General features: G+C 36.3%; 1 protein-coding gene across 1 annotated transcript in view; it reads left to right on the top strand.

The window, feature by feature from the left end:
- Positions 1-3,201: 3,201 nt before the first annotated feature.
- The window catches only part of LOC146003176 (ubiquitin carboxyl-terminal hydrolase 3-like), a 30,430-nt gene continuing 21,402 nt past the window's right edge, over positions 3,202-12,229 (top strand). The window contains exons 1-4 of the mRNA XM_083141361.1: positions 3,202-3,492; positions 5,490-5,637; positions 9,512-9,724; positions 11,152-11,307. Of these exons, the coding sequence (XP_082997487.1) occupies positions 3,408-3,492; positions 5,490-5,637; positions 9,512-9,724; positions 11,152-11,307 (602 nt within the window). The 5' untranslated portion in view covers positions 3,202-3,407. The remainder of the gene's footprint in view (positions 3,493-5,489; positions 5,638-9,511; positions 9,725-11,151; positions 11,308-12,229) is intronic.

Genomic DNA, 12,229 nt, shown 5'->3' with positions numbered 1-12,229 from the left:
GGGATCTAACATCTTGTAAGTTGTAATCCAGTGAGAAATTAATTTTCAAGGATTCTCTCCCCCTCACTTCTTCTTGCTTTAAGATGGCGGCTGCTGATATTGGATACCCTTCCCCCCCCCGCAACGAAATTCTGGCAAACGGCTTGAAAGCAAACATACGAACACGAATCTATTTTATGTTTGCCATTTTATAAAGTAAACCGGGTTATCATGATGCCAGCACATAATATTGCTCCCAGTCTGTCGGTGGGCTATTTTAAGGTGAACACTCCCCACCCTCTCCCACCCAACCTATACATTTTGTTGAATTTTCATTTTAAAAAGTGTTAATTTTTAGTATTTAATGGAGAAATGTTTACTTTAAAAAATACTTTAATCAAATCAGAAAATAAAAACATTTAAAATATACAATTTTAGGTAGAGTTTCATTCATATCTAATTTTACGTCGCTTTTCTTCCACTTTCGGCTGATCGTGACCAGGCGTTTGTCCAGAATTTTCCATCTGGGGATGCCTCTTTATTGTCGATTTTAGGGAGTTTAAAGGAACATTCAGAGCCAAAACGACCATAAATTGTTCATTTGTGAACAATTTTAGGGGGGGTGTCCAAAAAAATTGGATGTGCGGAAAAATCACTGATCGTGACAGGCTCGTAGCCAGGATTTTATTTAGGGAGGGACTCAGCTCATCCCTTATCAGCAGGCCGGACCCTGTGGCTGAATGTTTGGCACATCGCGCTGCGACACCAAGGGTCCCGGGTTCGAATCCCGCTCCGGCATTGTTGTTTTGAATGTCCATTCATCAATTTCATCACTCATCCTCATCTTCGCAAATTAGCCAAGAGGCACAAAACGCAAAGTAAAATAAAATAAATCAAATCAAATCTTATCAGCAGCCGCCATCCAAGGTGAATATTGATGTACCGTAGACTATAAGTTTACGTCTACATGCGTTGTCTACGCGTAATCTACACGAAGATTACATTGGCTTATAGTTTACATAGTCTACTGTAGACAATGCAAACAACAGGTAAGAAAGAAATCCCAGTGGTCTTTGAAAGAGAAAGTATTTTTTTCTTCAAACATGTCGATAATCTGGGCCTCCCCGATGGAGCAGTGGTAGCGGCGTTGCCTTCAACGGGGTTCCGGGTTCGATACCCGGTGTAGGCACATAGGGGTTCAGATTCCACTTTAAACTGTAGGTCCAGTACCGATTAGCCTTACTGTGCACAAAGTGGACTTAAAACATCAACTCAAACCAAACCAACTTAAGACCATCCGACGTAATCAAAGTTATCGAATTTTCAGAAACGAGGGGAAAAGGGACTACCGGAAGAGAAACAAATGATAGCCATAGCGGAAACTGACATTATTTTTTACACTGACAAAAGGGGAAGGTTATAAAAATATAGTTTTTGTCTTATTACTGCTTAGGAAAGTGCATGTGTCTTTAAAGCAGATTTTTTCACGTGTGAAATGGGGGAAATAGAAGTAAAACAAATCTTGTCATTCTACGGACATCGCATTTCTTTGGGTATGTTGCGGTTCAGTTAATACCTAATGAATTGTTTGAACGTAAATAAATACTTACAACACTATTTCTGAACAGTGGAATACTTCACGCTTTCTATTTCCACCTGCTGATGCTTGTTGCTGCTTGTAGAAGGATGCGCGTGCCTTGAACGGAGAACGCCGAGCGCCATGTTGTCTACGTTGATTACGTTGATTACATAGTCTACATTGTCTACACGTAGAATGTAGACAATCGTTGTTTACGCGTAGACGCACATCGCTGGCTAGGAGCCTTGAAGATGAATTTCTCAATATACAAGGTGGCGCAAAAGTCATCACCTGATTTTCTTAGCCTCTTGGGTTTTAAATTGAACAAAGTATTTTTTTTCGTGATAAACTTTTATTGATACTTGTACGTTTTCTGTCCTCAATTTTTAAAAATAACATCCAATAATGACCACCATTCGAATTGATGCAAATTTGGGCTCTTTTTACTGCGTTTTCCATGGTGTTGGAAAGAATCTGCGAGGAAATGTTTTCAGTTTCATGCTGAATATTGTCCATTAGTTGCTGTAACGTCTCTGGCTTATTCACATAAACCAGTGACTTCATTGCGGTGTAGGTGCTGGACGATAGGGAAAATTCTGGTTGTTCCAAGATTACTGATAGATTATATTCCTTAAAAATATTGTCACAATTTTTCCACGTTCATGTGGGGTATACTTATTAATTTTCGCACACAATAAATTTCGATAGTATCTTCTATTTAACTGACAAAACACTACTGATGTAAACAACAAGATGTCAAAATAAAGATCAGTTTAAATAGGATGATGACATTTGCACCACCTTCTATTACACATTATTATACAAGATGTTTAATCCTCATAGATATTTGTAGGATTTCGGGCTTCAGCCCCTTTAGCCCTCCCCCTGGCTACGTGTTTGGATCGTGATGATGAAGAGGATTTGTAAGTCTATATTCCTTGCCAGAAACCTACGCCGGCGGAGTTATTATATAGCACAGCGCTACTATGCCGGCTCCCGGGTTCTTTGCGAGTGTCCTTTCATCAATTGCATCATATCACTCATCCTCATCTTCGCGATTGGCCAAAAAGTGTCAGAAAAAGCGAAGTAAAATAAAACCAAATCAATCAATACCCGAAACCTTCGATGCCGACCACTCGGCCACCAAGGCGGCACGAAAATGTCATTAAACTGTTAAGGCACGTAAATCTCTTCAGGCGATCGTCATCCTTGAAGATCATAGGGGAGTGTTATTAGCGGATTCATTATAATTGAAGTTTTTATTAATCACAAGGAGTGCCAATTGGAAAACGCTAATCTTTTAAAAAACATTAATATAATATAATTTTATAGAATAGTCGCTCTAGTCCGCTGTATTGGGCTGTAGAATACACAATCTCCGCACCGCGCCGCTACCATTAAAATCCCATCAGCTGTCCCCCTGTCAATGACAAGTGATAACAAAAAAGCAAATTCGCAGATATTTGACGCAAGTGCTACCCTGTAAAATTATCTTATATGCTGTCTCTGCTTTAAATCTCTTCTTTGCTATGATTGCATCGAGAAGCACGTGTATTTCTGATTTTGAAATTATTGATGAACGCACTCACTAGCCAATATTACTTGAACATGAATTTTGCGTAAAGCGAACCTTCGCGCAGGGATACAAACCGGATTCTGTAGTAGTGAAGTGGCTCCCAATTCGGTGAAGGTTGTAATCGCAGATGTACGAAAACGGAAAGTGAAAATTTTTGTGGTGTCGATGAAAGTCTTATAAGGGATGTGGCCACTTATTTGCGTTATTTTGAAAAAGTAAAGATAAACACCACAATATATTTTATTGCAAATACGTTGCGAATTGATAAACAGCATGGAATGCCCTCATCTTGCAGAAAGCGTTAGAATAGACAGGGTACCTCATCAGGAGAAAATCACAAAGGAATGGCAATGTTCAGGTAGGAATTATTTAGAGTATTATAGAGAAATAATTTTTTGAAGTTTTTTACTGGTATTATTTTGTAAAACTAATAACTCCTTCAAGATATTTTTTAAAATCTTAACACGCGAAGTACTTTTTTTAAAAATTGACTAGGGTTGTTACCGTACCGAAGACCAGGATGAAAAAAATATTAGTACGTTTATTATTTTTTGGTAGAAGTTAAATTAAGACGTATAAGAAGAATTAAAGTCGGAAAGTGGTTTTATGCCTGTGTATGTAATATTCGGAAGTTAGCGCTGCGATCTGCTAGTTCGTTTTGAGCATGAAGGAATCCATAATGCGATTTTTGAAAGTCCGTGCCCAAAATAGGGGGAGACATTTCGTGAGCTGACGGGATGATTTTTTTTTCTTGTCCTTGAATTTTGCCCGATAGTATGATGCATGAAATGCGTAAAATGGTTTGAAGATCTTGTTTTCGTTTTGTTAACACTAAAAATCGAGATAAATTGACATAGGGGAAAAAAAGTACATAATCTTTTCATCCATCCAAAAAAGGTTACAATATTGCAAGTTTATAATAAAATATTTTATAATGTTTCTTGTAAATGTTTCAAAATATTGGTCAATGTTATACATAATATGTAAATTCCACTATAGTGATACCAAAAGACCTGATATAATAACAGTTAATTTTTTTTTGGCGCTAATGATGTATTTAATTTCTAATAGTCAAGTAAAATATTTATAACTGTAGTTAATGAAGAACATGCATTTAGGATAGTTCAGGATAAAAAATAAACATATAAAGTTTTGTTATGCCACCACACAATTGAATGCACACAATCCTACCACTATATTTGGAAATTTAACTGTAAGGATCAACATTACAACAGCATTAGCAAATAACTCATCCATTTGTGAGATTATGAAATTCAACTAATTTTCTCCTTGTGTTTTTAAGTGACTAAGTCATTTCAACATATCATCCAAATCTTTGAATTTGAAACAGTTTAAATTTTAATTGCCTAAATGCCAGCATATGCAGTAGTCAAAATTATGTGAATACTAGTACTGTAATAATCGTAAAATTTCTCATGTGTTTCTCAATATTAACTGATCTTTTAGTCTCATATGATCAAATCATTCCATTTTATCCTGGGTGTATGTTGTTTAGTTTACATCTTCTCTTACATATGCTGGTTATTTAGTGTTCGAAAGCAAAATTAGACTAGTTGTTTCCATACATCCCTGTATTTTATTCAGATGTGTGCAAGCACATACAGATGTGCTGTGATGAATTTTAGAATGTAATATACTCAAACTAACCCTCAAGGGACACTTTTTAGGAAAAAGTGCCCATTTTATTCAAACATTTTTGTAATAATGCTCGGTTTTGCTTTCAAAACATGAAATTCTTTCATAAGGATGACTGAAGCAAGCCCAGATTTCACCAGTCTGAAAGCTGGGAAACTGGAATGAATCTTCAAATATTGAGTTGTTGAAGATAGCTATCTTCTGTAAATTATTATTATTGTTATTATTTTGTGTGTCTGAAATTGCAATTAGGTCTGCTACATGTTAGGAAAAATATCACAGGTGGCTCAGTCGGTAATGCATCTGACTACCATGCTCAAGGTCCCAGGTTCGATCCCCGGCCAGTTCAAATCCGGGAACTTTTCTAACGTTGGAAGCAGCTCTGGCGCCCACCCAGCGTCGAATGACATGGGTACCTGGAGGAAACCCTGGGGGGTAAAGGCAGTCAGGGGCGTGATGCTGATCACATCACCCCCACTCAAGACCGGATCAAGAAAGTGTTGGGCGTTACCCCCACACCCCTATACACTTTCATGGCGTGGTGCTAAGCACAGGGGAGCACTTTACCTTTGACTGAAATGTATTATTATTATTTTGAAAATACTGATAGACATCTAGCAATATCCTTTACATTTAGTGAATGTGTGTTGTGTATCCTTGATAGCATTGTGTTGTTACATAACATTTTCCTAATTACAGTTTGCTCAGCAACACAAAGCCCATGGATGTGTTTACACTGTGGAGTAGTCAACTGTGGACGATATATTAATGGTCATGCCAAGGCACATTGGGAAGAGCATGCTGAACATAGAGTTTGCTTAGATTGTGAGAGTCTGGCAGTCTTCTGGTAATAATCTTTAACTTTTTTCCCCCTCTTCAATAACATTTTACCATTTTAAATTTGACAGCAATAAAGATTTTTACTTTATTGTATTATTCTTTGTGAATGCAAAAGGTAAATTTCTTATATCGGACAAACGGCTGAAATTTGCTAGTTCATTTAATTTGAATATTCGTACTTACATATTCTGCATTGAGAAACATTGTTGAAGGTGGCATTTCGCTTATTTCACGGAAATAAGCTCTATTTGCGACATATCGAGAAAGTTTTCTTTTTGCCTTCGGTAACATGCAAAATGGCGGTCACAGTTTCACTACCATACTCTGCATGCAGTGTTTCCACCCCATTGCACTTAAAAATGCCTACGTAGCCCCACAAACCATTTCCGGTAAGGTTAGGTTGGGTCACGTTCAGGTTACAATAGTTAAAAATTGGTTTAGAAAAGAAATGCATAGCCTCACACACCATTCTCGCATAGCCCCATGAACCATTGACACATAGCCCCACGAACCATTGACACAGCCCCACGAACCATTGACACATAGCCTCACAAACCTTTGACACATAGCCTCACAAACCTTTGACACATAGCCTCACAAACCTTTGACACATAGCCCCACAAACCATTTGCGGAAACGTACCTTCTTCAGTTACAAAAAACATGTGTTTGGAAAGACTGACGGGCATTGACCGTGATTACATCATCACACACAGGCAACATCCGGCTGGAAGGAAATGGATGCAACAGCTTTCGTGCATTGGTCACAAATTTATATCGAAAAATAGATGATTACCGGCAAAATTCAATGAACGATGCGAGAAAACACTTCCCCGAACTTCCAGAAGTATAAAGAAACTGCATTCGGTAAGTAATTTCTCCTGTAAATTTGAAGAAATCCGTTTGTCCGATATAAGAAATTTACCATGCAAAATATTTAACCAAGTAAAGTGTATTGTTTGTGTAGGATTCAGCATATTTGTAGTTCACAAATTGTTTTGCCACAGTTTTCTTCATGCATTTTCAGGGGGGAGCACAAGCAAGTCATTTTTTGAGTCCCTTATAGTAATCAATCTGAAAAGAAATTTTGTGTGAATATGTGATTTTGGACTAGCATATATTTTCCAGGGAGTGGTGGGTGACATTTGCAGGTTTTGGTGGTTTAGGGGTTGAAATTATCCGATCTCATTTACTTTCACATCTAGGTTTAGAAACATTTTTTCCTTAATGTTAGCACTTCACCATAATTTGTGATTTAAATTTATATTTGTAAAAACATGCACTTGAAACTTTTTGAAAGAAGGGAGTGTTATAGTGGAACCACAAGCAAAGAAACCTGCACAGACCCACGATTCCTATGCACTGTACTCCTTTGTGGAGGTGAGGGGGAGAGTGAACCATGCTTTCTTATGGCCCGAGCTGAACGGAAGAAGGGAAAGCTGTGCAGGGACTTTTCGTCCAAGGTTTTTTTTTTCCTTGTGGTTGCTCTATAGTTCCCCAATTTGGCTGTAGAGATCCGAATGTTACTTGATGCTTAGGTTAAATATTTCATACACACATCAGTCCACTGTAACGTTCCAAGGAAATTCATTGAAATGTTATATTTGTAAATTATATTTATTGCACAGGAATTCCAATTGGAAGCAAACATGGAAACGATCATCTTGCCATTCAAATTTCATATTATTTTTATCCTAATTAAGTTTTTTTTTGCTATAATTTGTTTAGTTTATTTTGACACATTTCTGCCACTTTTGGCTAATGGGAATGTGTGGTGATATGATGGATGAAGAGACAGTCACAAAAACATATTGGCAACACAAGCCCCAAAGAGGATTATCCTGGCTGTGATTTGTACCACGTGGAAGAGAGATTGACATTTGGGTGTCATCAAGAAGGGCACCATCCTATAATTTGTGTTTCAACTTTGTTATGCACAGAGGTAGAATAATACAGAGTGCCCACTTGCCATTTCACCTGAATTTTTAAATTCAGTTCTACAAAATTCTCCTCTATAGTATTTCGAGTTTGGTTAAGGAAATTTCCAGTACCTTTTTATTTTAATAATGAGTACAGTATGTGTTTTCTGTATCATTAAATTCAGAATGATAAACATGCCATTGTAAATTTTTGCACTGTAGCTAGCCAAATTTTAAAATCTGTGATACGGTAGTCTGTGCCACATATTAGATTGTATTGAATGTTTAGTCATGCTGTTACCAGTTGAGCTTTCTCTAGGAAGGCCACTTTGGTGCAAGAATTAATAACTTTAAATTAGGGCTGAGCTGATACTGCTTTGAACAGAAACCAATATTTCTCTAACGGATTTCCACCTATACCGATACTTAAAAATTGTAATTTATTCAAAATATTCATTAACAATAGTGTGCAAGTATTCCACTCTTAATTATATGCATCAATTGATCAAAATTTTGGCTTTAAGATACACAAAAATTACATTAGAATATTAAATTACCTGTTATGTCATCACAAAATTAATTTTATTCACGCAAAACTGGTACAAGGAGACATCGAATTTTGCATAATCTCCAGGATATATGGACTCCATGAAAATTTTATAAATAAATAAATTCCAACCGATACTATTCGATACTGATACATTGGCATTGGTATCGGATCTGCCTTACTTTAAATTCAATCTTGTATTATTTGATAAATGTTTTAAAATTACATTTCATAGCTCATTTGGATTCATGGCTTCCTTAGCCTGCATTTGAAAAAAAAAGGTTCTCTCCTGATTTATTTTTAGTTTTGTCTACCCCTGGTTATGCATATATTAATGTGGTTCTAATCAAATTTCTCAACAGTTTCAGTAGTTGTAACATCCACCTTTGTCAGTCATGTAAAACAGATTCAGTGAAGCATTTTGATATTTGACTTAGAACCACACAAAAAACTAAAATCCTCGGCACATAATCCTTCATCTCAGCACATCAAAGCCCTATTTCCCTGTTATCTGGCTTTCTTGAGCATGTGTATGTACAATTACAGACACTTCCTGGCTGGTAATGATTCTATTGACTACCAATTTGAATTTTACAATGAAGAAGTGTCTGGTAACTGGATGTGAAATATATCATAATAATGTATTGTATCCTATTTGACCATGGTTTATCGTTATCACTTTGTTCTTCACATTTTGACACCCGCTGTATATAAACACACTTCCAGCAGGTAAATGTGCTTGATCACTTTACAACTTCCATAATGGTATGAATTTTGAACTAGAAATGGCCAAATGCTGATAAAATTTTTTCCAGATAATCTATAATTTTTTATCTGAATTTCAAATATCCAGATACTGAATATCCTATTTGAATTATCCAAATTTTCCAGATTACCTGAAATGTCAAGATATTTTATCCAGACTGCTTTATCGTTTATCCTTTTTACAGGCTATCCCCATATTCTTTTGTCATTTTCGTATTTCACTGTATGGATTTTCTACAAATCCTTCATCTGGATATCTGGATTATCCATTGCATCCAAAATGGATATCGGATAATTGAAACCTGGATATCTGTTATCTGGATTTCGTGGCTATCCCTAGTCGGTACATGTACACTATTCCTATGACATACACACACTGTACATATTTCAAGCATTGATACATACATGTTGATTGACACCCATTTCAAAACTTTCCTCATCCTCCCGTGGACCTTGTAAAAAAACATCTATACAGTTACCAGCCATTTGCAGCAGCATGCACTGCTTTGCCACGCCCACTCACTTTCTCCCATTCTCTACCGTTATGTTTAACCTTGCTCCACAGATTCCTTGTACTAAGTATAGCCTACTGAAGACTTCCTGCCTGCATGTTGTGCTAGTTTGATTTTAAGAAGATTATTTTTTTTTCAGTTACACATGTGATGAGTTTGTAGTCAATGACACAGTAATAGGACATCTACAGAACATGCGTCAGGCATTTTTGGAGCATGCAAAGGAAATGGATGTCGTGACAAATGGTGATAACGATTGTCCTGCTGATGACACCTCATCATGGAAGTCTGATTCCATTACTAAGGAAATTCAAGAGAACGTCAGAATCTTGAGACCAAGATCAAGGAAGAGGTAAACGTTTAAAATATATTATGTTTTTAAATTTAACAAAATAAAGTGCAACTTCGTCCTCCTCCGTGGCAGTGCAGTCTTTGAGCTCCAACTGCAGGATGGCATGATTTCAGTCTGAGGTTCTTGGCCTGTGCATAGGACCGGTGGCAACCCACCATCGTGAGGAAATTGGGGAGCTACGAGTGAGTAACGTAACCCGATCTCTGATATCTCCTATAAGGGTGACTACTCACTGGGAATTCCAGGAATTCTGCATGAATTATTGTCTCCGGGAATTATATGTGAATTCTCCGTAGATGTGAAAAACTTTTATTAATCCAAATTCAATTGAATTTATACATATTTATAAATACCCTAAGAGAATTATCTCAGTCCGTTTGATTTGTTAGTATCCTTTGTAGAACAATCTATCTGACAGATGGAATATTATTGCAAGATAAGATATTTTGAAGCTGATTAGGTAAATTTGAGTTTGAAATTCTCATACAATTAACAATATTTTTAGTAGATTTGTATATCCCTTGACATTTGTGACTTGTGTTTGTAGATATATTTAGAGTCTCTTGTGTGTGAAATGGCAAATGCAAACTCCCCGCCTTAAATTAAATATTTTAAATATATATACAGTTTAATTGAATTGAATTAGACTTTTTGGGTACATTGGATTCCCACAGATCCTTTATATTGTTAATATATTTGCATGTGTATGTGTGTGTTTGCTGAGAGGTGGTAGTACATAAGGTTGAAATAGAGAAAATGTCTGGGAACTTATATTTCTGTCGAGACAACGTGCACATAATGGTTCTTTTAGTGTCTCATGTTATATTTACTGATAGCAGTAAGGGCACCATAAATAAATACTAGTGGGTCAGGATGGGGCGTGAATAATTTTGTGAAGGCTGCTTGTACCCTTGCATTTCGGGAAATTTGACCTTGAAAACTGGGAATTTTATCATTGGTGTAGAGTAGCCACCCTGTATAACGGCTGAGGGTTCGATGTCACTCCATTACCGGTTGAAGCACACCTGTAGGTAGGATTGTGGGAGGGAGACTGGCAGTCGGGAGATAGTCCAAGGCCCTTCGAGGGCTGTAGCGCCTTGGGTTAAAAGCTGAGAATATAAAATTGGTTCAATTTTTATAACATTTTACCAATTGGCACCATGAGGAAAGAATGTAGAATGCAGCAACATAAAGTTTTGCCTCCAATGCACTACTCATTTGGAGCATAAATGCTTCACCTCAAACATTTGTAATTTTGTCACATCAATAGAATATAAGTTATTGATAAATTTTATATTGCTAATTTAATGCTATCTGCAAAATCTTTGTATTGAACCATCCATGCTTTGTGCTAATTTGACGTGGATTTTTGATTTACTAAATGTTAAAATGTTTTCATTTAATTAGTTTTTCTTGTTTCCTTCAAGGTCACATTCTCCTGATGAGGGAAGTACGGAAAACAGACAGAGCAAGAGAAGAAAAGGTTCAAAGGATGAAAATTCCAAGCAGAAAGAGAAGAAGGTGGTAGGGTTGAGAAATCTAGGTAACACATGCTTTATGAATGCTGTTCTTCAGTCATTGAGGTGCGTAGTTTTCTGAAAACATTTCCTTCTAGTTAATTGTCTTCTTTGGAGCAAGATTCCCTATTTTTTTATTTTTTTTTGAAAACCCAACCCTGTGTGGGCTTTTTCGGGTTATGCTTAAAAATATATTTCGTTAAATTGAAATATAATTTTTCCTGATAGTAGTATATTTGAATATTCAAGTTGCATATTTTAGTTGACTGTATTGGAGACACAATTTTTTATAAAAAAAAAATCTTATTACTACCTCAAAGTTTCCACGTTTCTGTAAACATAGTTAAAGATTTGGTAATAAAGGTTTCTTACCTTTCAAATGATTAAACGATGAGATTAATTAACTCTGATAAACTTATTTTTCATTTTTCTGCGTAAATTTCAATCGCGAAAGAAATATACGCAGAAAAATGAAAAGTAAGTTTATCAGAGTTAATTACCTATCTTCGCTTAACCGCCAAACAGATATCTTTAGATACAAGATGAGATTAATGTTGATTTGATTAAATGCATGATGGAACACAGATGTGTCTGTTACCCAGGATTCGAACCAAGGGTCTACGGAATCATAGCTCACTAATCTGACAACTGCACCACAGAGGTTTACACAAAATATGTTTTTTTTTTTTTTCAGTTAGACTTGATTTTATCAACCAGGCTTGCTACCCCCTCCCCCTCTGCAATGATAATCAAGAAACACCCCTTCCTAAATTTAGGCATCCTCTCTTGTGATCAGTTTGTTTGTCAGGAAACCTGGTACTGTTAGAACTTGTGATAAATTAAAGTTTTGCATTTTTCCAAGATGCATCAGATTTTTAGAATATATTTAGTGATTTTTCTACAAAATATGAGGGGAAGCCAGTAAATAGATAACAAACTGGTGTGGGTTAGCTGAAAATAATAGTTAGTTTCTAAAGGTGTCATTAGG

The sequence above is a fragment of the Lepisma saccharinum genome, chromosome 19 (genome assembly GCF_977018435.1).
Source record: "Lepisma saccharinum chromosome 19, izLepSacc3.1, whole genome shotgun sequence".
Lineage (NCBI taxonomy): Eukaryota > Metazoa > Arthropoda > Insecta > Zygentoma > Lepismatidae > Lepisma > Lepisma saccharinum.
This window is presented reverse-complemented; position numbering and strand designations above follow the sequence as displayed.